At 45.9% G+C, this 27,911-nt stretch overlaps 7 protein-coding genes and 1 long non-coding RNA gene across 9 annotated transcripts; 5 read left to right on the top strand and 3 right to left on the bottom strand.

Annotated features, from left to right (window-relative positions):
* Positions 1 to 107: 107 nt before the first annotated feature.
* LOC6611187 lies at positions 108 to 428 on the top strand. The gene is made up of 2 exons (XM_032727780.1): positions 108 to 205; positions 262 to 428. Exons 1-2 carry the CDS (start codon positions 134 to 136, stop codon positions 415 to 417), a joined length of 228 nt encoding a protein of 75 aa, XP_032583671.1. The 5' UTR covers positions 108 to 133; the 3' UTR covers positions 418 to 428.
* A 10-nt stretch (positions 429 to 438) lies between these two features.
* LOC6611188 (glucose-6-phosphate 1-epimerase) lies at positions 439 to 6,189 on the bottom strand. Of its 2 annotated transcripts, none has more exons than XM_002035709.2 (7): positions 5,675 to 6,189; positions 3,802 to 3,853; positions 2,189 to 2,247; positions 1,969 to 2,125; positions 1,573 to 1,910; positions 1,359 to 1,510; positions 439 to 1,151 (listed from the first exon to the last, which is right to left on the bottom strand). In XM_002035709.2, the coding sequence occupies exons 1-7, from the start codon at positions 5,760 to 5,762 to the stop codon at positions 1,104 to 1,106; spliced, it is 894 nt and encodes a 297-aa protein (XP_002035745.1). In that variant the 5' UTR covers positions 5,763 to 6,189; the 3' UTR covers positions 439 to 1,103. The 2 variants fall into 2 exon arrangements, with proteins under 2 accessions (XP_002035745.1, XP_032583670.1); XM_032727779.1 differs by having other exon boundaries at positions 439 to 1,289.
* A 432-nt stretch (positions 6,190 to 6,621) lies between these two features.
* On the top strand, positions 6,622 to 8,596 carry LOC6611191 (mitogen-activated protein kinase p38b). Its single transcript, XM_002035711.2, has 2 exons — positions 6,622 to 6,730; positions 6,832 to 8,596. The coding sequence occupies exon 2, from the start codon at positions 6,967 to 6,969 to the stop codon at positions 8,062 to 8,064; it is 1,098 nt and encodes a 365-aa protein (XP_002035747.1). The 5' UTR covers positions 6,622 to 6,730; positions 6,832 to 6,966; the 3' UTR covers positions 8,065 to 8,596.
* Positions 8,552 to 9,492, bottom strand: LOC6611192 (protein FRA10AC1). The gene is made up of 2 exons (XM_002035712.2): positions 8,971 to 9,492; positions 8,552 to 8,919 (listed from the first exon to the last, which is right to left on the bottom strand). The coding sequence occupies exons 1-2, from the start codon at positions 9,409 to 9,411 to the stop codon at positions 8,584 to 8,586; spliced, it is 777 nt and encodes a 258-aa protein (XP_002035748.1). The 5' UTR covers positions 9,412 to 9,492; the 3' UTR covers positions 8,552 to 8,583.
* A 259-nt stretch (positions 9,493 to 9,751) lies between these two features.
* Positions 9,752 to 16,486, top strand: LOC6611193 (ATP-binding cassette sub-family A member 3). Its single transcript, XM_002035713.2, has 15 exons — positions 9,752 to 10,120; positions 10,283 to 10,406; positions 10,619 to 10,819; positions 10,884 to 11,354; positions 11,411 to 11,563; positions 11,628 to 11,806; positions 12,149 to 12,365; positions 12,428 to 12,728; positions 12,792 to 13,104; positions 13,169 to 13,320; positions 13,382 to 13,565; positions 13,674 to 13,911; positions 13,972 to 14,595; positions 14,654 to 15,653; positions 15,720 to 16,486. The coding sequence occupies exons 1-15, from the start codon at positions 9,938 to 9,940 to the stop codon at positions 16,162 to 16,164; spliced, it is 4,785 nt and encodes a 1,594-aa protein (XP_002035749.1). The 5' UTR covers positions 9,752 to 9,937; the 3' UTR covers positions 16,165 to 16,486.
* Positions 16,487 to 16,875: 389 nt separating this feature from the next.
* On the top strand, positions 16,876 to 19,238 carry LOC6611194. The gene is made up of 3 exons (XM_002035714.2): positions 16,876 to 17,084; positions 17,138 to 17,509; positions 17,587 to 19,238. The coding sequence occupies exons 1-3, from the start codon at positions 16,939 to 16,941 to the stop codon at positions 19,055 to 19,057; spliced, it is 1,989 nt and encodes a 662-aa protein (XP_002035750.2). The 5' UTR covers positions 16,876 to 16,938; the 3' UTR covers positions 19,058 to 19,238.
* Positions 19,239 to 19,440: 202 nt separating this feature from the next.
* LOC6611195 (brefeldin A-inhibited guanine nucleotide-exchange protein 1) lies at positions 19,441 to 25,568 on the top strand. The gene is made up of 3 exons (XM_002035715.2): positions 19,441 to 20,536; positions 20,808 to 24,850; positions 24,920 to 25,568. The coding sequence occupies exons 1-3, from the start codon at positions 19,756 to 19,758 to the stop codon at positions 25,055 to 25,057; spliced, it is 4,962 nt and encodes a 1,653-aa protein (XP_002035751.1). The 5' UTR covers positions 19,441 to 19,755; the 3' UTR covers positions 25,058 to 25,568.
* Positions 25,536 to 26,809, bottom strand: LOC116801450. The gene is made up of 2 exons (XR_004362024.1): positions 26,240 to 26,809; positions 25,536 to 25,794 (listed from the first exon to the last, which is right to left on the bottom strand). It is a non-coding gene; the product is annotated as an uncharacterized LOC116801450 (long non-coding RNA).
* Between the last annotated feature and the right edge of the window lie 1,102 nt (positions 26,810 to 27,911).

A 27,911-nucleotide genomic window follows, 5' to 3' on the forward strand; every position in this document is an offset into this window, starting at 1 on the left:
CGGTGAGTGTAAGTTTCTTAGCAGGAATCCAGCTTGTCGTTTCTGTTCGTTTGTTGAACTCGGAAACTTGGAGTTTTTAGCTCAGTTGCATTTCTACTTCGCTGCAAGCTAGTTCAACAAACCATATCTTAAAATGTTTCGCTTGCTTTTGGCATTAATTTGTGCATTTTCTTTTCCATATTTCTTAAGTACGGAAGGTCGAGAAGTAAGAATGACCTTCTTAAGAAGGTCTAAGCTAATGCTATATGTATAATCCTCCAGGCATGGAGAAAGACAGTGAAGGGTCGAGTGATGTCCAACGTCAGCATGACACTCTACTGGTGGATCCAGCAACACTTTCCATATGAATTGGTAAAGGACGAGGACGAATGGGATGCAATCGGCGGTGATGTGTTCGAGAAACCAGAAATAATTTGAATATCATAAAAAGGCCGAATATTTACTGTGAAATATTTGTAATCTGCAAAGTTTCAAGTACATCCTTTTGATTTTAAAGTTACAATTACATTGATTATTTAATTAATTGGTACATATAATTGCTTTTAGTATATTACACATATTAGGTTTAAAACATTATGTAAGTTATCTATATTCAATCGTATACAACTTCTTTATTGGGTGCTGACCAGAGCTAGTAGTGCCCATTGCTCATAACTTTAGTTCGTGTATTTTTGCTGAGTAGGTAAGATTCCGAAGCAAAAAGTGAGGTCATCACAATGGACGCAGATATCTTGTATGGTAACCAAGATTTAATGCTACTTTTTACGGGATCGTCGCATACCCCTAAGATTCAGCTCTTTCACTTCCTGATCCGTAAAACTTAATGTAACTACTATCAATGCACATTTTCCTTTAAGTAGGCACAAACTAAGGATGATAAACGAAGTTAAGTGTACTATTCTTTATCATTTGCTGCACAACACATTGCTAGATTACTTAAGAGATAGATTAGAGTCTAGAGACCGTGCGGGAACAACCCTCCTTCTGCTCATCCTGATTCTCCGCCAGCTGCTCCGGACGCAGATGCTCGCTCATCTGTGGAAAAGTGCGCTTTGACATGGTTGCGAATCGGTTTACCTCATCGGGTTCCGATTCTTTAAACGCTAGCGATTCCGCTTGGTCTTGCGACTAACATTGCCCTCGATGATAATCTGATAGCATGCAAAGTAAAGAATTTGAATTGGAATATGGAGGTGGCTTGATCGACTCTAGTCGTTTTGTAAGAAGTTGGTTAGATAGTTTTTCTTCCTGCAGCTGGATGGGTCTATGGTATAGGGACACTTGAATTGCTGGGTGGGGGAACAGGTGTGGTTGTTAGGATGGGTTAGATGGGGTTACTCCAGCACCGGCTGCTCTACCTGAAGGATCTGGCTGGCCTCGAAAGCGGTGCCCGGCAGCAGGATCACCGGCGATGTCACATTGCCCGCCTCCACGCACAGCATGTTGGGGAACTCGTCGTCCCCGAAGTCACTCATCTCACGCGATCGATCGACCCATGGATTCCAGATGACTGAATATATCAAATGTATCACTTATCACACATAAAAATATCTTTAAGTCCCATTTACTCACCCGTATCGGGAAAATTGTACTTGTGCAGTCTCATCTTCCTACCGGACACCACGTTTGTGATGACGTGCTCCTGCGGCGTGTGCTGGTAGATCCTGTCAGTCCACTCATTGACGGTGACCACCTCGCGTCCCTCCTGATAGAGCGCATTCTCCCGCGTCTTGTCGATGAAGTGGCAGCCCTGGAGGCCGGTGATCTGACATCGCCGCACATCGGGCACCTTTAGGTAGGTGTGCAGCAGCATGTTGAAGGTGAAGCTCAGCTCCTTGCTGGGATTGTAGACGCCGATGTGGAAGTGCAGCTCCTTTTCGCGCAGGATCAGCCTATAAGTGATGCGAAACCTTAGGAACAAAAAGAAGTTAGTTGCTAGTTAAACTTAATGATCTCTTCCAAACTTACTGATAGTTCCATATGGATCGCGTAAAATCGTTGTCCATCAGCGAGAATATGGCCTCCACATCGCCATTGTGCAGCCTGTCTGGCGGTCTCTCCAGGTGCCACCTGGTAATCCTCGCAAATCCATGCTGTGGCCCAAAGGACCACGCGCCGAACTGAGCTGAAATGGTGGCCAAAAATGAACTAATCGCTGCGCAAAGCTGCTGGATCTTGGCAGACTTACGGAAGACAAAGGGAATCCCACCGCGTATCGCCTTCTTGCCATCGAATGAGGCTAGTTTGCTGTGGAAAAACAAGATGGGTTTGAGGGAAAGGGAAAAGAAAAGACTCGTTTAATTCGGTTAGATGCTACTCGAAAATATTCCGGTCATAAAAACGCTTGCAAACCGAGACAGACATTCAGAAATTCAGAAATGCTATTAGCAGAAAAAAGTGTCTGGCAAAATGCTCCTTGCCCCTTTTTTGTGTGTGTGTGTGTTTTGTTTTTCTCCTGTCGCTGAGGATGACGTCGCCGCGAGATGGGACTTGCCTTGGGTTTCGTCTCAGCTAATTTGCCGACGCATCCATCAAGCAACTCCTTCTGCCCCGGGAACTACCTTAGCTGCTCCTCCACATTCTGTGCATCATTTGTAAACGTTTTCAGCTGTGGATCGCATTGGGCATGGCCAAATTTCATTAATATTCTGAGATTTCAACTCGGCTTTTACTGACAGTCTTTGAAATAGCTGTCTCGAAAAATATGAATAAGAAACTTACTATAAAGGATCGTTTGCCACAAAATAATCACCTAATTAGACGAGTTGTTTCATTATTTAGAACATAAAAGATCTAGTTGTTAAGTGACTTTACCCAATATTCTTCTATTTCTGTAAATTTCGAAATAAACTTATTTAGCCCAGGCTGTCTTGAACCGGGCAAATAATTAATTTAGTTTTCCACTGGCTCGCCTTGTCCACGACCACTGCCAGTTTTTAGTGGGTTTCCGAATGCCGAATGACTGTTGGCCACAAAAACCGTCGAAAACTTTGCAGCAGACGAAACAAAAAAGAAGTTAGGAGCGTCGACGAGGGGCTAACACACACTCCAATGTATTCGTATTTGTATTTGTATTTGTGTTTCTGTTTGTGTGGGAGCTGGCCAAGAACCCGGGAATTGGCCGAAAGTTGATGGGGCCACGAACCACTGTGCAGCACTGTGTGGAGGGCCTCCCCATGTAGTGGGGATTTATCGATCTAGCTGGCCGCGCCAAAAACTCCATTCATAAAAACTTGCACATTGTTTTGCCACAAAGGGAGGGGGGTTGGATATGGAAGGGGGGCTTTGGGAAGCCCAGAACAGGAGTAGGCAGCAACAGGGCGAAAAAAACGGCCATCAATGGAGGCAGCTCCTCTTGGTTGCAAGTGCAACGGCTCCTAGTTGGCGAGCTGGGGCATTTCCCCGCCATCCCGTCTCTGTCGCTGTCCCAGTGTTTTTGTGTTTTTGCCATTCGGTCGCTTTTGGTTCGGTTCGCTGGTTCGACGTTTGGGCCCGCTCGGTCCCGACGTGTTTTTTGTTGGGTGTCATACAAAAACATTTTGCCGCCAAACAGAATGGCTAAGGCTGCTCCTCCTGCTGCTGCTGCTGCCCAACCTGTCAGCCGCCTTCCCCCCGGACTCGTCCCACTACCTGCTCCTTCTCCACCAGCGATGCAAACTTTGCGAATCACTTTTTTGGTTGCATGACCAACGCACAGCACAGCACACCGTGGGCTTGCGTAAGTTCGGGCTTAAAGTTCGGCCAACGCGGCGTATGAGCAATGTTTAAAGGGTGCTACCTGGCAGAGTTCAGTCCACTCACCTGACAAACAACTGCTCCTGATTGTTTACCCGCCAGGACACGACCGTCGCACCTGCAAACAGAAGGTAGGCAAATAATTCGGTTTATTCGAATAATATTTACAACAAATATTCGCAAAGTACATAAGGAATGCTGTGGAATAATAACTAAAGATGTGCGGATTTCTCGAAGGATATAGGATAGGGATACTGATCAAGTAAGAAGAAATATATATTAACTATGCCCCCGTTAATTGAGTTTGATTCAAGCTTTTAGCTAGTTTTCAGTTTTGTACAATCGTACTAAAAAAATAGAAATAAATGTGTCTACTTATTAATAACTAACTATTAATAGAAAATTAGGCTTATTTAATCACATTTAATTGCATTGTCGTTGGAATTAGTTTCAGCAACATCGGAACTTGTGAATCAATGAATGAATTCGTGAATTCGAATCAACTGTGTGAATTGCACAATAACAGTCTAAAAAGCCAAGTACATGACGCACACACTTCTAACCCACATGGCTAACACACACACACACACACGAGCGCACACTTGCACGCACACAATCGCATAGTAAGTAACTGGCCTGTAAGTAAACTAACTGGCTGACACACCGAATCTTTGGTACAGTTAAAGACTGGGATATGGGTTGGTTATGGTTACGCTACGGGTATGGATCTCTGGGCATGACGATGGCCTACGGCCAATGGGTGGGTGAGCACTTGGCTGCGTGGGAGGAGCTGCTGCTGTTCCCCAAAATCTCGCTCAGTTGGCCCCAATGTGCGATGGGCTTTCGACAGGCCACAGCCACTGCTGCTCTGGCACCTTGATTATTTTGATTGGAAACACTTTATGTCAAGTTAAAACTCCTCCGAAAACTTATAATTAACATTGCTCGAATTACATGTGATAAGGATACACTGAAAGGAAAACAAGGCATCAAATTAAGTATATATCTTAATTTTTCGCAGGCCATTTAATCGAAGTGAGAAAAAATCATCATATACATGGGATCATACAAATATCTTTAAGTATATCATTGCAAGTGAATTTAGTAAAGATCCTTAATCACTAATGCCTTCTTTCTTATAGGAAACCTTTAAGAACTCAAGAATTTGCACTTAATATCCTAGTCTAATGCTTCAATACTTATGTAGTTATTTCTTCGGGTGTACGATATACTGTCTGTTCCAAACGCTGTTGTGTCTCTGGCCGTCTGACTGTTGCTCAAACGGCTGCGACTTGGAAAGCAACGTGGGCAGGCCAGACACAGGCAGTCGTAATTGTTGAAAGTACGCTGGGAACACCAGTACCAGCTCACATACATATGTACATAGGTGCTCATAGAGAGGGGCCTGAATACATGTATGTACATACATATATGTGCCTATGTACGAACCATATATATGTATATAACGCCTAATCGAAATGTGCTGCGAGTAGGAGCCGCATCGGCGCAGCTGGGATCGGAAATCCGAGCTCTAAGATCCAAACTCCAAGCTCTAAGCTTCTCCAAAACCGAAGCCCAACTGATCCCCAGCGATTGGATCGAGTGGGGGGCTTATATGTACATATAGCGCCTAAATTGCGATGATCTCGGCTGATAAGATAGCAAAGGCCCTCTGGCTGGTGCGTAGAACAGCGAAAGGTAAAAACAAGGTTATTTCCAGAACGAATTGATAACCTCCAGAGGTCGCGAATACATCGAGAATAGGGGGCGAAACGGGTTTCGGTTTCGGAAGAGTCTAAGCCAATCATCCGCTAAAAATAACGCCAACAAATTTTTGGCAAAGTGCTGGTGGTGTCTTCGTTAATTATGATTAATTGTTCGCCAGCTATTCATTTGTTGTTTATTGTCGTATCTGTGTTTTTGAAGAGTTTCTGCTCACCGTGCAAGTTGATGGTGCAGGTTGTATTGTTTCCGCGATCCAGAACAACTACACTCGTTGCGGCCATTGCGGCCGCTGTCGTGGCCATTTTGTATTTTTTAGTAACGGTAAAGGTATATCCGGCGGATCGTTTGAGATCCTGTGTGTGTTTGTGTGCGTGCCTGCCTACTGAGGCAGTCTATTTTCGAGAAATTGGGTTGGAAAAAACTGTTGCTCCGTGGCACTTAAAGCAAGGCGATCTGGTTTCGTAGTCAAAACGGGCGTCGATTGAACTTTAATTTGCGCATTTACATAATGTTTGCAAAAATTATTCTGCACACAAAGCACCGCACTCACACAGACGCGCCGGCACACACACTCACTCGCACACACACATACACACGCACGCACAGAGCGCAGCTTGAGTTTTTGTCAATGAACAAATACGTATGGAAAAAACTCGTGCAAAAAACGTTCGGGCGAAAAGCGTCACAATCCGGACCTTCGATGTTCTGCCAACGAGCGACCGATTGAAACTAAACCAGCTTACGCCAACTGACCGCCTTCTGTTACCGGCCCATGTTAAGCTCTGAAATTGGCTTTATTTCCATGGTCGACTAGGGAATACCCTACGTTGATACTATATTTTTAATGTATAATTAAGAATGTACAGTACGAGCTTTTGATTTTATATAAGTTAATTTATTGCTTTACTTACTGCATTTTTTAATTTCAATATTTCTTGGTACTATACTATTTGAACTATTTAAATTGTAATATAATCTTAAAATTTTCTTTAAACGAAATTGAATAGAAATATCTTATAAATATTATTGATACTGGCGATCTTCCACTCTTTCAACCAAACTACGCAGAAGCTTTTTGAATTGAGCCGCTGGCTCGATGGACTCTGATTTTTGTAGTTAACAGCCTAAAGCCAACCATGTTAACGCATAAACGAGCAGCAGCTGATTGGAAATCGGACCCACTTGCGGTTATCGATAGCCAAGACAGCGTTGTTGTCCAATCAGAAAAAGTGTAGGCGCAGAGGAATAGCATAAATAAAATCCCAAAGATGTAAGTTGCAACTCAGTTGGGCAGATACAATTGAATTTGAGCAGGAATACCAGAAATTGGTTACATTTACCCCCAATACCCGGTACGATTACTCATTCCAGCAATGTTGAGGCCGCGCAGTGTGGAACAGAGATAACAAATCCCACGAGCAAGAAGAAGACCTGCCCAAAAAAAGATCCAGCGGATTAATAAACATTATAGCACCGCACCTGAGGCGTACAGAACACCCCAACGAAATGTCGCGCAAAATGGCCAAGTTCTACAAGCTGGACATCAATCGCACCGAGTGGGAGATCCCGGAGACATACCAGAACCTGCAACCCGTGGGTCAGGGTGCCTACGGCCAGGTCTGCAAGGCCGTGGTCCGCGGAACCAGCACGAAGGTGGCCATCAAGAAGCTGGCCAGGCCCTTCCAGTCGGCGGTCCATGCGAAGCGTACCTACCGGGAATTGCGCCTGCTGAAGCACATGGATCACGAGAACGTCATTGGTCTGCTGGATGTCTTTCATCCAGGACAGCCCGCCGATTCTCTGGATCAGTTCCAGCAGGTGTACATGGTGACCCACTTGATGGACGCCGATCTGAACAACATAATACGCACGCAGAAGCTGTCCGATGATCATGTCCAGTTTCTGGTCTACCAAATCCTGCGCGGTCTGAAGTACATCCACAGCGCTGGGGTCATCCATCGTGATCTAAAGCCATCGAACATTGCGGTAAACGAAGACTGTGAGCTTCGCATCCTGGACTTCGGCTTGGCCCGTCCCGCAGAAAGCGAGATGACCGGGTACGTGGCTACGCGATGGTACCGCGCGCCTGAGATCATGCTCAATTGGATGCACTACAACCAGACGGTGGACATCTGGTCGGTGGGCTGCATCATGGCCGAGCTGCTGACTGGACGCACACTGTTCCCTGGAACCGATCACATCCATCAGCTGAACCTCATCATGGAAGTGCTGGGCACGCCAGCTGATGAGTTCATGAGCCGCATCTCCTCGGAGAGCGCTAGGAACTACATTCGTTCACTGCCGGTGATGCCACGCCGCAATTTCCGCGACATCTTCCGCGGTGCCAATCCGCTGGCCATCGATTTGCTGGAGAAAATGCTGGAACTTGACGCCGACAAGCGCATCACCGCCGAGCAGGCGCTGGCCCATCCATACATGGAGAAGTACCACGATCCAACCGATGAGCAGACCGCCGCGCTCTACGACCAGAGCTTCGAGGAGAACGAGCTGCCGGTGGAGAAGTGGCGGGAGATGGTCTTCAGCGAGGTGACGGCCTTCAAGCCAACAGCCGCCTTCGCTGAGCTCCTGCCCAAGGAGCAGTAATCCCGGCCGCCATCCCTGTCCGTTCAATGATGCTATATACAATTAGAACAGTCTTTTCTACACCTAGTTCAAGCGGATGCGCTCAGTCGTGATTTCTCTACTCGTCGAGTGTAAACAATCGGGGATATTTATTCTAGAGCGATTTATATTTAGAAACTCTTCAGTGGCTGGATTTAAACAATTTGTTTTGACCACAAACGTAAGGTGAAATTGTATTGTATTTTCGAACCCTCGATTTTCATTCGATGGATACAGAAATAGCGATTGAACTAGGTACATGCCTAAAATGTAGCCATTCGGAAATTTTTCCAAAAATCAATCAGAGTCACAGCCTTAATGTCCAGTTCAACTTTAGATTTGGTGTCGGTTTTAACACGCAGTTCTTGTGAATAATCCTGTAAATGTGAGTGTACATGTACATCGTAGTTCGTAGTTCGTAAGCGAACGCATCTCGCGGCCAGTAACTATAAAAAAGAGCACTAGTGTCTACGTTGAATCCAAATAAATGTGCTATGTATTTTAAAAAATGAGATCCTCTAGATATCGCTCGAATTCCTGCTCTCTGGAGGCTTGCTCTCGGCTAATATCGGGTTGTTGTTGCCAAATCTGGTCGTCTGCTGTGGTGGCATCCTTTGCGTCTGTGGGGTCCTTACTGGCTTCTGGATGGGATTCGGATGCTGGTTCGACAGTCTCCTCTTCCTCTTCGCCAGAACTTTCGTGATCAACATCGAGCTTTCGACGCTTACGTTTCTTTTCAGCGCGACGTTCCTCCTTTTCCCTGCGTCTCTGCTTCTTGCACTCTCTCTTCTTGGTGCGGTAGTTCAGCTGATCCGTGTGGGTGGGACACAGCCGCACCTATGGAATTCCAATTAGTGACACAATCGCGGAAAAGCACTTGGGACCAACCTTGACCAGCGCATTTAGGGGCTCGCCCTTTTCGATGTACCTAAAGTTTACCTCCCAGCTGCGCAGATTATCCCGCTCCCTGCAATGCCGGCTGCCGCACTGGAACTGCCCGGTTCCGGTGACCACCTCCTGTTCCGTTCGCCAGCGCAGCGCTATCTTGTTCTCCTTGTAGCGGGACAGGTCCGCGATGCAGTACTCCTTGAATAGCTTCCTGTAGTATCGCAGGGCCAAGCGCTGCTCCCAGCTTAGTGTGTCGCTATCCAACTCGTCGTCCTCCCACAGGAAGCGGTGATTCTCTCGGATTACATCGATGTCCCGCTTGTGGCGACGGGATTCCGTCTCCGTCGGTAGGTTGAGCACGTAATTACTAAGTATATAGTTGTGTCGCTCCTTGGCACTCAGGTTGTTCAGATTCACTGGGAATAATTGCGAGCCGCTCATTATAATTGAAAATTTATAAGCAGATTTCGATTTCAGGGCACTGCCTATCGATATATGAAAGGCTGTGGTGCGACTCTGGCTATTTTTACGCTATACATATATAAAATGATAAATAAAGTGATGCTGCAAAATTTAATCATAAATTGAAATTATTCCAACTAAATTTTTTTAAACTTAATTTTAATATATATTATTGTTATTAAACATAATAAAAATGGCTATAACAGGATAACAGGTAACAGAGGAATGGGCCGTTATGGCGAAACTGCATGGTATTAATCTTTTCCAATACATATATATACACTTATCAGTAAACAAGTAAACAAGGAATCAAGGCCCCTTGATTGCATTCATCCGTTTTTTACAAGAACATTGAAGATTGTATAGTCCTAGTGTCAGCACTGCAGAGAAGTCACTGTAGCAGGCGCGGTTCCACATTTCGATAAGTATTACTATCGGCGTTGATAGAGAAATTTCTTTCAACAAAGCAAAGTAAAATTTGCGGAAAGTAAATGTTAAACAGAAAATGGCTGGGACTTTTAGCCCGCTGTTCTTTGTCTTTCTGCGAAAGAATTTGCTCTACTTGCAATGCAACTTGCTGCCCCTGCTCCTTATCTGCTCGGGATTCGCCGGAGTACTCACAGCGTACGTCCACTGGTCGGTCAAGCCCGTGATTCACCAAATTGAAGAGTTTGAAGCTAAAAATGAAGTAAGTTTGCTATATCACATGCATATGTATGTATATGTATATGAATAGCGATAACTGGGGCTTACGTGAAAGTTATCTGCCTTTAATGTTTGTAAATACGTATGCATGTGATAACAAACCCGTTCCCAAATGAACTCTTATCGTTGCCCTTCAATTTATTAGATGGTACTTCGAGAAGTGTACTTTCCCGGTAATGAGCAGGACTATATTTACTACTCACCCAACTCTCCCAATGTGGAGGACATTATGGATCTCCTGCGTGTAGATCTGGGAATAATACCAGAGCGTAAGTGCACATCAAAGTTAACTCATAAGTTAGATATGTTGAAAAGTTTGTAACTGGTAGAAGTAAACGTTTCCGACCATATAAAGTATATATATTCTTGACCTCGATCAATAGGCAAGTCGATGTGGCCCTGTCCGTCCGTATTCGAAAAATTCTATTAAAATTCTATTCTATACTATCTTGATTTAATTTAACAATATTTCATTGCGCAGGACTTCGGGCCAACAACAACAGCTTCGAGATGCAGCTGGAGATGGAGCAACAGTGCCGTGGAAGCTGCTTCGCAATAGACTTCCACCAGGTACCGAACCGTGGCTCTGGCGGAAAGTTCCGATACAGCCTCAGCTCAAATCAGATCCGCATTTCGCCCAGAAAGCGGTTTGTGAACGACGAGGAAATTAACCACCAGATAGGTGCGTATTATATTTCTCCTTTGTTCCCGTTTAACGAACCCGCATGTTTGTTTTTGTTTTTCAGATGATGATGATTATATTCGTTCCGGATTCCTGTCCTTGCAACACATATTAGACAAACAGTATATGAAATACCAGGAGCTGGGGAAAGACTTTGAGGTGGTGGTCAGCTCGATGCCCAACCTGGAGGTTACCAGCATGGATAGTCATCGATTGACATATTTCGGAACACTGTGCAGCATTCTATTCAATGTGGTCCTACTAAGCAGCTTTGTGGTGCCCTTTGTGGAAGAGAAGCAAAACGGACTGAAGGAGTTTCTCAACCTGGTCACGCCCATGAGTTTCCTCAACGGCCTCACTTTCTTTCTCATTCGCTTTGTGTGCTACACATTGCTTATCATCTTTGTCCTGGTCGTTGCGTATGTATACAAGGCACTGGGCTCCATCTGCTTTGGTTCCGTGGCAGTGTTGTTTCTGCTATACATTTTGTCAACCATGTCGTATGCTTATCTGATCTCAATTTGCTTCCACTCAGGTAAGTACTTACATTGATATCTTCAGCAAAGTTGACTAATTCTACATAACTTACAGTTTTCTATGCAAAAATCGGCGGCCTGGCAATGCTAATAATTCCCTATGTGTTCTCATTTGTACGAAGCTGGGCCACATCGCTGGCCTTCGTGTTCTTTAGCACGAATACCTTTCTGGAGGGACTGGATATTTTTCAGACATTTTCAAATAAGCGTAAGGGTTTAAATTGGTTTTTAGTAGCTTAACATTGAAATTTGAACACCGGCTTTTCTTGAAGATCGCGAATTTGGTGCTATGGATATATTTCGCGTAATCAAATACGATTCCTCAACGATGTTTTCGGTCTACGTGGTTCTCATCTTTCAATCCTTTTTGTATGCCCTGCTCTACAACTATTTGGGTTGTGTTTTTCCCGGTCCTGGTGGACTAAAGCGACCGATGTTCTTTTTCCTAGATGTAAGTACCATTTCCGAAGCCCGAATCAATGATATTTAATGTCGGTATCAGATTAAAATTTTCGCACGTGTGATATATTTTCTTATCTCGATATAAACTCTAAATTAGTTCGTATTATAATTTATTTTCATTAGAATCAAGTATGAGATCGGATGCAGCAAGATTCTTTATTTTAATCGGTTACTTTGATTGAAACTTGTTGTTTTTTGAAATCGGTTAAAATGTTCTTTTTTACGGTTCCGTATCGGTTACAGCGTGAAATCGGTTATATTCGGTGGTGCCACAGTTTCGCTTACGGGTTAAATCAAGAATTTTTCTTATTTTCCTTATTCTAAACCATAGCCCAAGACTTACAAGAAACGACAACGCAACGAATACACGACGGCACCCCGCGGCACCCAAGCCATCATAATCACTGAGTTGTGCAAGAAGTTCCAGACAAGCAAGCGCGATACGCTAATTTCGGACAACTTGAACATGACGATCAACAACAAGGAGATTACTGTCCTGCTGGGCCACAATGGGGCTGGAAAAACTACCATGATGAACATGATAATGGGTAAGGACTCAAACTCAATTCGCTTCCTCGACCACCCAATGCACATGTTGATTCTCTTTCAGGATTGGTACCAAAGGATTCGGGCAAGATAATTGTGTGCAGTGAGCGCGATGTGGCCTCCTATCGCCACCTGATTGGATTCTGTCCGCAGCACAGCGTTTTCATGAGCTACATGACATGTCACCAGCATTTGGAGTTCTTTGCCCAGCTGCGGGGAGCTCGCCGCTCCGATGCGCGCGATTGGGCAGATGAGAAACTTAAGAAGCTGGGACTCGGCGATAAGCGAAACGAATTTGGCAAGAATTTATCTGGAGGCATGAAGAGGCGGTTATCACTGGGTATCGCCATTGCCGGCAACACCAAGTAAACTTAAGAGATATATTGCTTAAAGATATTCGGTTTAAAAATCTTTGTTTAATCTCGCAGAATCGTAATCCTTGACGAACCATCATCGGGATTGGACATTAACTCGCGTCGTGAGCTGTGGGACATTCTACTTAATCTACGCAAGGAGAAGGCCATTCTGGTCACCACGCACTACATGGAGGAGGCCGAGGTCCTTGGGGATACCATCTGCATATTGGCCAATGGCAAACTGCAGAGCATCGGAAGTCCTTTGGAATTAAAACGCAAATCGGGAATTGGTTATCGCCTCAAATTAGAGATCAACGATTTTGCAGCAAGAGAAGGCGAAATCATGGAAATAATCCATCACTTCGTGCCATCAGCCAGAGTCTTGGTAAGTCATCAATAAATGGACTTTATGTAAGGCGTGTGCATAATATCCTTTAAACGTTGAACAGAATGTGGTGAATCCTACTGTGTATATCTGCCTGCCGTATGCCTATAAAAATTGTTTCGCACAAATGCTTTATAAGCTGGAGAATGAATCAAAGGAACTGGGCATACATACAATTTCCATGACGGACACCTCCCTGGAGGATGTTTTCCTAAGGTAGGCATTGGAAGATACATTGTTTATTGTATTTGCTTAAATATCTTATGTGGTGTTTTAGATGCGCAGGCGAACAGGATCAAGTGGATACCCCGGATGGTTCGCGCAATGATGCGCCGCTACTGACACACTACAAAAGACTCCCAGACCATGCCCCTCAACGCGGACTTTTTCAACTTTGGATGGCTGTGTTTTACAAAAAGTGGACCTTTATTTCCAATGAATGGTTATATACTCTGATAATGGTAAGTTGTTAGCAATTTGTAGGACTTTGCTCTGTTGTATAAACGGCGAAAACAACTATAGTACTTTACAATGTGTGTTTCGCTCTTTATGTGCTCCCTCCTCGCCAGCTGTGCATTCCCTTTGTTTCCGTATTTGGGGCTATACTGGTGATGCACGCCATGTCCGTGGTGGAGAACGAAGAGGCTCTGCCGCTGAAGCTCAGCCAGATGGGCAGTGGCGTTGTATACATTCACAATCCGACGGGCCATCACGCCCATGTGGAGCAGCAGCTGCGTCAACAGATCGAGCTGAATGGAATCACTGTGAAAACAATGCAACTGCGTGGGAGTAATGATGTGAAAAATGGTGAGTATGCGACGTTCTGCTAAACATTTAAATGGCTCTAACAATTCATCTGTTCTCTAGAATCCCTTGACTTACAACGCGACAACTTGGCTGATTTCTTGGAGCGGGTAATTGGCATCATTGACATGTACGGAGGTGGGCGTGGCACCTCCGATACGCCCACCATTGAGATTTTTTACTCAGGCAATCGCTACCACAGTTCTGTGGAGCTTATCAACCTGGTGGACTCGGCAATGCTCAAGCTAGAGCGTCCAGAGTCTGGCATTGATACGACTTACGTGCCAATTCGTCGATTTATTAGCGACATAAGTCCATCGCGCCTGGAATACTATGCGGTCATCGTGCCGGTCGGCATGTTTTTCTTCATGTTTTATTTCATCTCATTGCCGTTTCGGGAGTACGCCAATGGATTTAGACAGCTGCAGACCATGTCGCGATTTACTTACTGGCTTGCGCATTTTACTTTTGATATGCTGATCCTGATCTTCGTCTGCGTTGCGCTGTTCAGTCTGCAATCCTTGGTGATGCCCTCGGAGCTGTATACAACGGCGGAGCTTAAGGTCATTGTGTTAAGCCTATTTTTTTACGGCTGCAGCTACCTGCCCATTCTATACGCCCTAGGGAACAACTTTAAGTCGATATCCACGATATCTACTTATTTGCTTTTGATGCTGATTGTGTCGGGTAATATTATTTGACTTTAAATACAATTATAAAAACTATAAAACCCATTTTCTTTTAGCCATTGCCCCACTTATCACCTCCAGCAATGCAGCGGCCATGAAACTGCATGAGACCAAGATCGCCTTCCTCTGCTTCCTACCGGACTTCAATCTCAATCACCAGTTTCGCATCATCAATGAAAACTTTATAACCCGACGCCATTCGGCACTTATAAAGGGTCTCATCAGCCAGGACACCTTCTTTGCCTATGCCACCGCCGTGGGTGTCATTGTCATGGCATTCTTTACCATAGTCCTGGAACACAAGTATCTGCGCAGACGAATTCATGATGGCATCTGGGAATGGACATTCCACAAAAAGAAATACAATTCGACAGGCACCATTCCCAGTACTCCGATCTCAGAAATTGATGATTGTGCAAAGGAGGAAAAACGGGTTAACGAGCTGATAAAAAACCCATCGAACGACCATCCACTGATTGTACACAATCTTCGCAAGCGATACGGCGATAAGGTGGCTGTGGACGGAGTGAGCCTTGCGGCTGCCCAGGGTGAATGCTTTGGTCTGTTGGGTGTTAACGGAGCGGGTAAGACAAGTACCTTCCAGATGATAGCGGCCAACTTGCCTCTAGATGGTGGCAGTATCCGCATCAAAGGCGCAGAAATTCGCGAGCATGAGTTGAAATATCGGGAATACTTTGGCTACTGCCCTCAGTACGACGCGCTAAATAAATTCATGACCGCCGAGCAGTGCCTACACTACATGGCATTGTTGCGCGGCCTGAGCAACTCCACCGAAGGACCAGCCAGCTGCAAGGAGAACGTGAAGTACTGGCTGGAGAAGATGCATTTGACCAAATATCAAAAGGTGCAAGTGCGCCACTATTCGGGCGGCACGAAACGCAAGCTTCTGGCGGCAATGGCCATGATTGGTGCACCCGCACTGGTGCTCCTGGACGAACCTACCACCGGCGTGGATCCCATCTCGAGACGATTTCTTTGGCAGTGCATCAAAGACTTCCAGGGAAAGGATCGAACAGTGGTACTCACATCGCATAGGTAAGCCCAAAAACCCATATGTACTTTCCAAACAGATTCAAAACTGTACATATTCTGTTCAAACAGCATGGACGAGTGCGAAGAGCTGTGCAATCGCTTGGCCATCATGGCGCACGGAAAGTTCAAGTGTCTGAACAATATTTGCGCCCTAAAGCGATTGAGCGGCTTCACGATAAAACTGAAAATGAAGGAGGACACCGAAACGGAGATGAATATATCCACGATCACTGGCACGTTGAAGTCACAGTTTCCTGGCCTGGAACTGCGCGAGAGCCATGCCGGCACGCTCACCTACTTCGTTAGCACGCAGGAGAGTGTGGTCCTTTGGTCGAGTGTTTTCAAGATAGCTGAGGACTATCTGGGCGATCGCTTGCGCGATCTCGTGGCCGATTATTCGGTGAACGAGTGCACCCTCGAGGACATTTTCCTCAAGTTCGAGAGAGAGGCGAAATCACAATCGGCGTCACGTCAAACCTCCGTGCAACGCAGTCCGGAAAGCAGCTACGTTTAGGTCAGATATTAGAAGTATCGGAGTATCAGTTAAGATGAGCGCAAGACTGCCTTAGTGGGGAATCGGGCTCATCTCCATCGCGACACAACCTATCATCCATATTCATTTCAATTCGAACATGGAACTCTTATGAATCTCTTTATTTATTGCTCGTATTCTCTCCGCGGAGGTCTAAAGCGCTCAGTTCTACCGGTGGGAATAATCTACTTAATGTATTTAGGGACTAATCAAACCAAACAAACACATCACTTTGTGAGTAAATAAAACTTAAGACACTTTATGACTAAATATAAGTAATATAACAAACAATATTTCTACATAATATTTGATGTGCACTGATTAAGGGTGGATTATGGATTAAAGTAAATTTAAAAGAAGTTAAAAACAGTATTTAAACCCTTCTATTGGTAGAACGGGTATCTGATTGACGGGGCCCTCTAGCATTCCCTCCTGGTTTGTTTTTTAATTTCAAATCTCCCGCCTTAGTATTTTTAAAATACTACTCATAATAATACTAGAAGGCGCTTCAAACGAACTTAACTTGGAACTTGGAACTTAACAATTCAACATATCCTATGTTTACATCCAGCTTAAAGAGCAAGCTTGACTATTGGATTTGAATTTAATTATGAGAAAAATAATCACAAAACTTTTATACTTCTGCGACTTAGGCGCTAATCGAAACGTCAATCTCTCAATAAATCTCCCACTTGGCCACACTAATGTAGCGTTATTTACAAAATATTCTTTTTTTTCGACGTTAATTTATCGTTTATGCCGACTATGTCGCGTAGCAGGATATGGAAGTTCTACGACAAGTTGGATCGGAATTCCGCACAGTGCCAGCTATGCGAGAAAGTCATCAAGACTAGCGGCAACACGTCCAATCTGATGAAGCACATGAAGACCCATCCGCAGATGTAGGAAAGGGTCCTGAGTTCAAAAACCTTTCACAATGAAAATTTTCTTGAAGAGACCTCTTCGATGACGATGTGGTAGTGGAGCGGGGCATATACAAGCGGCGGGAGCAGGATGACAAGCTGCGATTCCGGAAGGTTGTGCTCTTCAAGGAAGAGAGCTCTGATTTCCACAGCGAGCTGTTGTTCAAGGCTGCCAAAGATGCGAACGGCATTATCGAGCTGGATGATCAGGGAATGACCAAGGCGGCTGCTGAGGATCGCATCTCAACAAAGAGCGTCGGTTATGCGTGGGTCTCTCCGGAGGCCACAGTGTCCCGAACGGAGACGGTTGGCGACGACGATATCATCGAATTCGAACCCAAGGAGGAGCTCGATGAGCCGGAGAAAAGCCCACTTCCTCAAATTGTACCATTTGCCGGCCATGAGTAAGTTTAAATCAAAAGCATTTTGAATTCTTTAAAAGTATAGATACAATGTTAGTAAGTCCTCATTTATTTCCCAGCAACTTAAAAATGGAAGAACCTCTGCCAAGCGAGAGTCCGTTTCACAAGGACATGGCCTTCTTTGTCTGCCGTGACCGTCAGTCATTGCAGATTGTGCAGGGCGAGGGATTCCAGCACCTAGTGAAAGTACTGTGCCCCACCTACAGGCCACCGAGTGCGGCGAAACTGGAGGCCATTATCTGCAGGGAGTCGGAAGCGCAGAGGTCCAAGCTCCGCCAGCAGTTGGCCGCTATCTGTACACTCAGCCTGAGTTGCTCGGTCCACACAAATGCGGAGAGTCAAAACTGGATAGAGCTGGTGGCCCACTTTCACGAGGGGCGGCAACGAATCTCTCGAACTCTTTCTGTGCTGCGCCTTCCCGATCTTTTCACCTCCAACGAACTGGTGGATTGCATGGAGCAAGTGTGCCAGCGCTTCGACATTCCAAAGTCAAGGATCTGCTGCGTGACGACAAGGAGCAGTCAACTGCTGGAGGATGCGGTGACATTGTTCCTGGGCGCTCATCATCATGTTCCCTGCTTCGCATACCAATTGAATTCTCTTTTAGAGGAGGTGATGCAGCGTCCAGAGATACGTGATTTGCGCGACAAGGTGCGTCACCATGTGCAGTCCACATTGCAGCTGAATCCCCAACTGGATTCCACACACCGACCTATTAGTGCGTACAATATGCTAGACTTATACCTGAAACACACTCTCGTTCAAGAGCCGCTGCCTTTTTCGCCGGCCGATGTGGATTTGTGTCAGCAATTGCTGGACGTGCTGAGACCATTGACCAGCTCTATGCGTGAGCTAAGTCGAACACCATATCCGGCGGCCAGCACAGCCCTGCCCATTGCCCAAACTCTGATCAACCAACTGAAGCAGGAGAAGAGTGCGGAACACATGGTTGCCAGGGAAATACGCTTGTTCATGGTTCAGCAGCTGGAGGAGATCTTCGAACGAATGGAGCGCAACTTGCACCTGGCATTGGCAAGTCTGCTGGACCCACGCTTTCGAAATATTCCCTTCCAGAGTGGGGCCCTGGTGGCCCAGTATATGACTCAGCTCTATGACATGATGCAGGCGCATGTGGACAGCGGGGAGCAAGCTGCTGCAAGGGATCCGGAGAACCGTGATCACTACGATATCTGGGCGGCATTCAAATCATTTTCGCATGGGAAGCAAAGGCTTGTCAACGGCAGCAACAACCCCGAGGAGGACGATGAGATAGCCAGATACTTTTGCGCCGGCATGAGTACCCTGCGAGCCGAGCCCTTTCAGCTCTGGGAGGAACTGGCAGAAGCTCACCCCTTCCTGCACAACGTAGCACAGAGGTACCTGCACGTTCCGGCCACCGCAGAGCCGGCGGATCGGCTATTTACTGCCGAAGGAGCGGCGGTTACGGCGCAGTACGCCAGACTAATCGAAAACAACATGGAAAACGTGCTCTTCATGGCGGAAGTTCCAACGAAGGAGTGGCAGTTATAGCGTAGCCCATAATCAATCCACACCTAAGTTGAGCACTGTGTTTTTGCACACCTTTTATTAATTACATTTTTAATTTACATTTACATTTACAATAATGTAACTTTTTAGCTTCTCAAGCGATAAGAAACTATTTTTGTATTAGAAAAGGTAGTGAACGAATAAAGATCAAACATTCATTAAAGATTTGTAAGTACTATTTACTACACATATCCACACTAATAATTTATTTTAAATATAACTTTATTTTATTGTTTACTTTATTCTTTTGTTATCACAAAAACGACGTTACAAATTCAAATAACAATAATACCAGCAAATTAGCAAAAAATACCAGAACCGAGAGAATACCAGACACTACCCAACACTGCTGACAGCTCAGTAATTTTCGCTTACACGGTCACACTTCTGATGACGTTTTTTCGTATTTTGAAGGGAATGTAAATGTGGAAAAACTGAGAGATTTGCAACATGCAAACATCCACGACACGCTAAAAACTCTCCGAGTGCCGCCACACGACAATCCAACCGAGAGGAGAACTCCGCACAGCTGGCGGAGCACCCAGAAGGCAGCAGGCGAAAGTTGCGTGGCTGTTGTTTCCGGAAGCGGTGGGCAGAGGGAAATCCGAAGCAGTGGTAGAGGGAAAGAGGCATCGAAACCCACCCAGCGAAGGCGACCTTGGGAGTGGCAGCGGCCCAATATGCACAACAACTCCACAAAAACCAAGGAAATGTTCATCGTGCGTGCTCTAGAGAAGATCCTTGCCGACAAGGACATACGGCGCTCCCATCACTCGCAGCTGAAGAAGTCCTGCGATTCGGCGCTGGAGCAGATCAAGGCGGAGCTAATCAGTGCCGGCCAGATCGCAGAGGGCAATGAGCTGCCCTGTGCCGCACTCCCGCTGCCCAAGAATGATGCAGCGAGCATCATAAATGCGGAGACCTACTTTCTCCCCTTCGAGCTTGCCTGCAAGAGCCGCTCGCCCAGGATCGTGGTCACCGCACTGGACTGCCTGCAGAAACTCATTGCCTATGGTCATTTGACGGGATCCATTCAGGACTCGGCCAATCCGGGTCACCTGCTCATCGACCGTATCGTTGTGACCATATATGGCTGCTTCAGTGGTCCCCAGACGGACGAGGCCGTCCAGCTGCAGATAATAAAGGCTCTGCTCACGGTGGTCACCTCGCAGCATGTGGAAATCCATGAATTCACACTCCTACAAGCTGTGCGCACCTGCTACGACATCTATTTGTCCAGCAAGAACCTGGTCAATCAGACGACGGCACGCGCTACGCTTACCCAAATGTTGAACGTGATATTTGCCCGCATGGAGAACCAAGTGTACGAGCTACCACCTCCCAATTCCAATCCCATCAACGGCAGCATCCACTCGGAGGATTGCAATGGCTCGGGAGAGGAGTCGCAGCGGGATTCCGACGAAGTAATTGCCTCGGAACTGCTGGCAGAGATCATATCAGGTGCGTGGCACTCGGTGGAGAAAGTTTGATAAACAGATGTTTCATGTTAAACTGAAGTAGCTTATTGTTCTACTTAACTCACTTAGATTTAACTATTTTCATTTCTCATTTTCATGAAACTTAATTAAGTTCATAAAATTGTTCTTATCGGATGGAAAAAAGTTGTATGAATCATTACAGTACTTTTTACGATAAGGTCCAACATAAAATTTCACTCCTCCAAACCGTCTAATTATCATTGCGCAATAATAATGACAGTTTCGTTTTTTAGCTGCCTACAATGAGGCGATGAAGGATCAGGAATCGGTCGGTGAGCCAGAGCCAACACTTAATGGAAACGACTACTCCTCGCACTCGGATCACGACAGTGTGGAGCTGCACAGCGAGAACGATGCGGTGGTAACGGCTAAGTTTACGCACATCCTGCAGAAAGATGCGTTTCTCGTATTCCGGGCACTGTGCAAGCTATCGATGAAGCCTTTGCCGGATGGACATCCAGATCCGAAATCGCACGAGTTGCGTTCCAAGGTGCTGTCATTGCATCTGCTGCTGCTCATCCTCCAGAACGCCGGGCCCGTCTTCCGCTCCAACGAGATGTTCATCATGGCCATTAAGCAGTACCTATGCGTAGCCTTGTCCAACAACGGAGTCAGTCTGGTGCCGGAGGTCTTCGAGCTGTCGCTTTCGATCTTCGTTGCCCTACTCTCGAACTTCAAGGTGCATCTTAAGCGGCAGATAGAGGTGTTCTTCAAGGAAATCTTCCTCAACATTCTTGAGGCGAACTCGAGCAGCTTCGAGCACAAATGGATGGTAATCCAAGCGCTGACACGGATTTGCGCTGACGCCCAGTCCGTGGTGGATATCTATGTTAATTACGATTGCGACTTTTCGGCTGCAAACCTTTTTGAGAGACTGGTCAACGATCTTTCGAAAATTGCGCAGGGTCGTCAGGCTCTCGAGCTGGGCGCCAATCCGATGCAAGAGAAATCGATGCGCATTCGCGGCCTGGAGTGTCTTGTCTCCATTCTGAAGTGCATGGTAGAGTGGAGTAAGGACTTGTATGTTAATCCAAACATGCCGGTTCCACCTATGCAAGTCCAATCGCCGACAAGCACTGAGCAGGATCAGGCGGACACAACTATCCAAACGATGCATAGCGGCTCCAGTCATAGTTTGAACTCCAATCAGGAGCAACTGCAGGATCTTCCCGAGGCATTGGAGGAGCGCAAGATGCGCAAGGAAGTGATGGAAACGGGCATTGAGTTATTCAATCGTAAGCCTCAGAAAGGCGTGCAATTCCTGCAGGAGAAGCAGCTGCTGGGTGCCAAATGCGAGGATATTGCGCGATGGCTGCACGAGGACGAACGACTGGACAAGACAGTGATTGGAAACTACATTGGCGAGAATGACGACCACTCCAAGGAAGTGATGTGTGCTTACATCGATGCCTTTGACTTCCGCCAAATGGAGGTGGTGGCCGCCTTAAGATTTCTCCTCGAGGGCTTTCGCCTGCCAGGAGAAGCACAGAAAATCGATCGACTGATGGAGAAGTTTGCCAGTAGGTATTGCGAGTGCAATCCGAAGAACCAGCTATTCCAAAGCGCGGACACCGTCTACGTGCTGGCATTCAGCATCATTATGCTGACCACGGATCTTCATTCGCCGCAGGTCAAGCACAAGATGACCAAGGAGCAGTACATTAAAATGAACCGTGGCATCAGCGACAGCAAGTCCGATTTGCCCGAGGAGTACTTGTCGTCCATCTACGACGAGATTTCCGAACACGAAATTAAGATGAAGAACAATTCCGGTATGCTTCAACAGGCGAAACCCACTGGAAAGCAGGCCTTCATCACGGAGAAGCGCAGAAAGCTGTTGTGGAACATGGAGATGGAGGTCATCTCGCTGACGGCCACCAATCTAATGCAGTCAGTTTCGCACGTCAAGTCACCCTTCACCTCAGCGAAACACTTGGAGCATGTCCGGCCCATGTTCAAAATGGCCTGGACACCATTTCTGGCCGCTTTCTCCGTGGGTCTCCAGGACTGCGACGATCCGGAGATTGCTACACTCTGCTTGGATGGCATCCGTTGCGCTATTCGAATCGCCTGCATATTCCATATGTCCTTGGAGCGAGATGCCTATGTCCAAGCCCTGGCCAGGTTTACTCTCCTGAATGCTAACTCGCCCATCAACGAGATGAAGGCCAAGAATATCGATACCATCAAGACACTTATAATGGTGGCCCACACGGATGGCAATTATCTGGGCAGCAGCTGGCTGGATATAGTGAAGTGCATTAGCCAGCTGGAGCTGGCACAACTGATTGGCACTGGGGTGCGGCCCCAGTTTCTCTCTGGGGCGCAGACCACGCTCAAGGACTCGCTTAATCCCAGCGTGAAAGAGCACATCGGCGAGACGAGCAGCCAGAGCGTGGTGGTCGCAGTCGATCGTATTTTCACCGGCTCAATGCGACTGGATGGCGATGCTATCGTGGACTTCGTGAAGGCCCTGTGCCAGGTGTCTGTGGATGAGCTTCAGCAGCAGCAGCCGAGGATGTTCTCCTTGCAAAAGATAGTGGAAATCAGTTACTACAACATGGAGCGTATTCGTCTGCAGTGGTCGCGCATTTGGCAAGTTTTGGGTGAGCACTTCAATGCGGTCGGCTGCAATAGCAACGAGGAGATCTCGTTTTTCGCCTTGGACTCACTGCGCCAGTTGTCGATGAAGTTCATGGAGAAGGGCGAGTTCAGTAACTTCCGCTTCCAGAAGGATTTCCTGCGTCCCTTCGAGCACATTATGAAGAAAAACGCATCGCCGGCAATACGAGATATGGTTGTGCGTTGCATTGCCCAGATGGTAAACTCACAAGCGCATAACATCCGTTCCGGCTGGAAGAATATCTTTAGCATTTTCCACCTGGCAGCGGGAGACAACGAAGAGCCAATTGTGGAGCTGGCCTTCCAAACCACGGGCAAGATCATCGGTGATCTGTACAAGCGTCAGTTCGCCATCATGGTGGACTCGTTCCAGGACGCGGTCAAGTGCCTGTCAGAGTTCGCCACCGCCAGATTCCCGGATACCAGCATGGAGGCCATACGTCTAGTGCGTACCTGTGCGCAGTGTGTCCACGAGGCACCACAACTGTTTGCGGAGCATGCCGGCATGGAGAACGACGCCTCGGTGGCCGAGGAGGATCGTGTCTGGGTGCGCGGCTGGTTTCCAATGCTATTCTCGCTTTCCTGCGTGGTCAATCGCTGCAAATTGGACGTGCGTACTCGCGCCTTAACCGTGCTCTTTGAGATTGTGAAGACGTATGGTGAGAGCTTTAAGCCCCATTGGTGGAAGGATCTCTTCAATGTGATCTTCCGTATCTTCGACAACATGAAATTGCCTGAGCACGTCACCGAGAAGTCCGAATGGATGACGACCACCTGCAACCACGCCTTGTACGCTATCATTGATGTCTTCACGCAGTATTTCGATGTTCTTGGTCATCTGCTGCTGGAGGAGCTCTTCGCCCAGCTGCATTGGTGTGTTCAGCAGAGCAACGAGCAGTTGGCGCGATCTGGCACCAATTGCCTGGAGAACCTCGTCATTTCGAATGGATTCAAGTTCAACGAGTCCACCTGGGACAAGACGTGCCAGTGCATCCTGGACATCTTCAACGCCACTTTGCCGCAGGATCTCCTCAGTTGGCGGCCGAAAGCACATTCCAGTAACAATATACCCCAGGAGCACAACCACTTCGAGGCGCTGCATATCCGCTGCGTAGTTCAGCTGGAACTGATACAGACCATGGACAACATTGTCTTCTTCCCGGCCACGTCGCGCAAGGAGGACGCCGAAACACTGGCCCAGGCGGCGGCAGACTTAACTGGCGGCAGGAGCGGATCGCAGTCGCAGCTGCTGGAATGCCAGCGGGAAGAACAGGGAATGTACGGCTATCTGAGAACCCGCCAGCTGCTCACCTTGGCCGACTGTCTGATGCAGTCGCACCGTTTTGCCAAGCGCTTCAACGCCGATCACGATCAACGCAGCCTGCTGTGGCGGGCGGGATTCAAGGGATCTGTTAAGCCGAATCTGCTGAAGCAGGAGACCTCGTCGCTGGCCTGCGTCCTGCGCATTTTCTTCAAGATGTACGGCGATGAGAATAGACGCAGCGATTGGCCCGGCATCGAGCAGGAACTGGTGCAGGTCTGCAAGGAGGCACTGGGCTACTATTTGAGTCTGCAGAGCGAGGCACACCGAGATGCGTGGACATCGCTGCTGCTGCTCATCCTGACGCGCCTGCTCAAGATGTCCGATGCAAGGGTGAGTTGGTATAATATACTATATCCTCTAGTTCCGTGGTTAATAAAACGCACATATTTCTTCTGCCAGTTTGCCACCCACGTTTCCAACTACTACAGCCTGCTGTGCGAGATGATGTGCTTCGACCTCAAGCCCGAACTGAGAAGTGTCCTTAGGCGTGTGTTCATGCGCATCGGTCCAGTATTCAATATAATGAGCGTTAAATAGTCACGGAGGAGCCGCAGCCACCTGGCTAGCTGACTCGGCCATGTTAATAGATCGATTCCCGATCCACCCGATCCTCCCGAAATCCCCTCAAATCGTAGTTCATAGTGCGCCCTCTGGTTCCCTCGGCTTTGTTGTTATGTTGGCACTTAATCATGCATACAAGTATATATATTTTTATTATATTTATAAACAATACATAGTCAGAATGTAATGTTTACTAGGTTTAACGAGAAATGTTGTTGTTTTTATATATATATATATATATGTATATGTATATGTACATACCCACGGGTATGCTATGTAAGGCTTTAACGTGTGCGTGTGTATAGTTTCCTTCAGTTACGAATTTGGATTTTGTTTCCCCGGTGTAACCACACTCTAACATTCACCCACTATCGATTAGTGTGTACCGTAGATTAATGGATTAAACCAGCATTGTGCGCAGCCTGTATATTGCTAGTGTTAATTTAAATCAAAATCTATATAAATATATATATATATTTCAAATATACAATATAAATCTATTACCAATGCCAGTTGCGAACCATTGATTTAAACGACGGTGGGATCGCCTCCACCATGCATATAAAGATGAAGTTCGAGGTATGTGATCTGGTTAAATGCTATCCATCTACAGCTTTAGTCATATAATAAAAAATCTTTATGTTCCGCTCGCACGTTCGCCAATTTATATTTTAATTCAAATATATCGCGCGCTTTCCCATTTGCCCAATGATCTACAAAAAAAAAAGAAACCCAATTAAGTGTTTTGGACTGGGTGCTCCTTCTTCTGCATCCAGTCCAGTCTTTTGGGGCACAGATTTATGGCGTTTTTATTATGCCCGCAATATGTGCGACGAATTCATTTAAATTTCGACATTTTATTGGCTGGATTTTGGCGGTGGAAAAAAATGGAAATTTCTGGCGCAGAGAGCATCTCTTCATCGAAAAGACTGCAGATTATTTTGATTAAATAAATTCTGTAGGTAATAAAAAGAAATGCTCGATTCTTGTGCTGATTTTGCTTGCTAAACTTATTTTCAAAAGCATATTTTATGATGTACTTTCAAAAAGGTATATTTTCAAAAATATGTATAAAGTTATTCCAAATACCTGTCAAGTATTTTTCAGATAACTTTTAATGACTTTCTTAATATACGAATTATTAGGACTTTTACTCACATGATTGTAGCATTAATATAAGGTATATTTTTCAGAGAAATCTCCGTTTCAAATGGCCTTAATGAGCAATTTTCACTGTGCGCAGTGGAGTTTAAGCCATGTTTGAGTAAGAAAGGCCATTGGAAATATTCCGAGCCGGCCTCAGCTTTTTGGTTTTTGCCAAAATTCGTACCTTGGTCAGTGTCCACATGACACGCAGTGATATTTTTCGTGCTGCTTTATTTGTTTGCCGTTTAAATAAATTGATTAACATGCAGCGACTGCTAACCGACCAAAACTGAGATGATCGGGTAGGATTCAATGGGGCTTTGTGTGGAAAAAATGGGATAGATACACGTACGTGTACGTATACGTATTAATGTGTGAGCTGGGAATTGTTAGCCCTATGCTAATAGATCTAGTTAATATGTCAATTCCAGTGGAAACTTAATCACGCTCTCGATTTCAGAATTCGATTCGATTTGCCAAGTATCACATTGCTAGCTGCTAATTGAAGGCGCTTACGCGCAGAGCAAGCAAATATTTTGCACACAGAAAGTATCTCTATATCTTTAACCCCTACAAGTACCAAAAATCCCATCCGAATCCCACTTGAGCCGGCCACAAACTGGAGTTCAAGATCTTTAGCTAGCCACGCATCTTGGTGCTTTATGGGCTCCATAAAAAGTGGATTATAATGCTCAACGGTGGCTGACAAAACAGAATTAAAAGAAATCCTTAGCCACGCGTGTTGCCAGCCCAGAAATAATTATAATTAAAGAGTAAACATGATGCATAACGAGCTATATTCTGGACCTAAATCGAGTCGTTCTTTATCGGAACAAATGATTAGGTAACAAAAGAGCGGCAATTTTTGTTTGCTGTCACTGAGAAAGTTCACCACTTGTCACATTCGCCTTGAAAAGTTGCTTGAACTGTCTGAAAGTTTTTAAAAAGCATTAAATTAGTCAGGCTGAATGCGTTAACTTCCTGAGATTAGTGTTATCTACAATATCCCAAAACAATCTTTCTACTTTTAGGTAAATATTTCCATCTTAAAACTACTGTTGCTCTTGTTTTCCTTTTTCGTGTTTACTATTTGTAGTTCTCTAATGTCTCGGGTTTCTAAGATTTGAGTTATAACTCAGTAAATAATCTCAAGTGGGTGAAAAAAAAGAAAATATTTGAAACTGGGCTGGTCTGCTGCTCCATGGTTTTATGAGTATCAAATATTATTTGAAATAAAAGTGGCTATATGATATACAAATAAATCGTAAATGTTTATAAACATAGTCACACATTGAAGTGCCTTATCTGCACAATTGCAATCGAGTTTGGTGCAAACTAATTTACTGGCGATCTAGTCCTTTCCCAATTCAATTAGAACGTTTTGAGTCATCCCGTTTTTTCCAAAAAAAAAATTAGCGCGTCACATGGGCTCAGTTAATTGACAGTTACAATAATTACTCGACCTTGAAGTGGGTCTGTCAGACCAGTAGCTTAAATCAAATTCCAGCCAGATACGTTCCCATTTCCATTTCCATTTCAATTTTGTAAAATCGTCGAGCGAAATGGCAAAAGGCGGAAGCGAACGACTGGAAACTGCACGTGAGATGGGGTCGATGGGATGATAGGGGGTGCTGGATATCCAGTAGAACGCTTTAAAGCGCAAATAATAATGCATGGCTAATTA

Source organism: Drosophila sechellia, chromosome 2L, assembly GCF_004382195.2.
Source record: "Drosophila sechellia strain sech25 chromosome 2L, ASM438219v1, whole genome shotgun sequence".
NCBI lineage: Eukaryota > Metazoa > Arthropoda > Insecta > Diptera > Drosophilidae > Drosophila > Drosophila sechellia.

Excerpts from the sequence above, each read along its gene's own strand:
- LOC6611188 (XM_032727779.1), bottom strand. The coding sequence starts at position 5,762 with ATGGCCACGACAGCGGCCGCAATGGCCGCAACGAGTGTAGTTGTTCTG. Across the intron at positions 1,911-1,968 it reads CGATCCATATGGAACTATCA|GTTTCGCATCACTTATAGGC; the intron begins GTAAGTTTGGAA and ends TTTGTTCCTAAG. Across the intron at positions 1,290-1,358 it reads AGGCCAGCCAGATCCTTCAG|CAATTCAAGTGTCCCTATAC; the intron begins GTAGAGCAGCCG and ends TCCCCCACCCAG.
- LOC6611187 (XM_032727780.1), top strand. The coding sequence starts at position 134 with ATGTTTCGCTTGCTTTTGGCATTAATTTGTGCATTTTCTTTTCCATAT. Across the intron at positions 206-261 it reads TAAGTACGGAAGGTCGAGAA|GCATGGAGAAAGACAGTGAA; the intron begins GTAAGAATGACC and ends ATAATCCTCCAG.
- LOC6611193 (XM_002035713.2), top strand. The coding sequence starts at position 9,938 with ATGGCTGGGACTTTTAGCCCGCTGTTCTTTGTCTTTCTGCGAAAGAAT. Across the intron at positions 12,366-12,427 it reads CATGATGAACATGATAATGG|GATTGGTACCAAAGGATTCG; the intron begins GTAAGGACTCAA and ends ATTCTCTTTCAG. Across the intron at positions 13,321-13,381 it reads CTGGAGGATGTTTTCCTAAG|ATGCGCAGGCGAACAGGATC; the intron begins GTAGGCATTGGA and ends GTGGTGTTTTAG.
- LOC6611195 (XM_002035715.2), top strand. The coding sequence starts at position 19,756 with ATGCACAACAACTCCACAAAAACCAAGGAAATGTTCATCGTGCGTGCT. Across the intron at positions 20,537-20,807 it reads GCTGGCAGAGATCATATCAG|CTGCCTACAATGAGGCGATG; the intron begins GTGCGTGGCACT and ends TTCGTTTTTTAG. Across the intron at positions 24,851-24,919 it reads TCAAGATGTCCGATGCAAGG|TTTGCCACCCACGTTTCCAA; the intron begins GTGAGTTGGTAT and ends TTCTTCTGCCAG.
- LOC6611194 (XM_002035714.2), top strand. The coding sequence starts at position 16,939 with ATGCCGACTATGTCGCGTAGCAGGATATGGAAGTTCTACGACAAGTTG. Across the intron at positions 17,085-17,137 it reads ATGAAGACCCATCCGCAGAT|AGACCTCTTCGATGACGATG; the intron begins GTAGGAAAGGGT and ends ATTTTCTTGAAG. Across the intron at positions 17,510-17,586 it reads GTACCATTTGCCGGCCATGA|CAACTTAAAAATGGAAGAAC; the intron begins GTAAGTTTAAAT and ends TTTATTTCCCAG.
- LOC6611192 (XM_002035712.2), bottom strand. The coding sequence starts at position 9,411 with ATGAGCGGCTCGCAATTATTCCCAGTGAATCTGAACAACCTGAGTGCC. Across the intron at positions 8,920-8,970 it reads CCCTAAATGCGCTGGTCAAG|GTGCGGCTGTGTCCCACCCA; the intron begins GTTGGTCCCAAG and ends GGAATTCCATAG.
- LOC6611191 (XM_002035711.2), top strand. The coding sequence starts at position 6,967 with ATGTCGCGCAAAATGGCCAAGTTCTACAAGCTGGACATCAATCGCACC.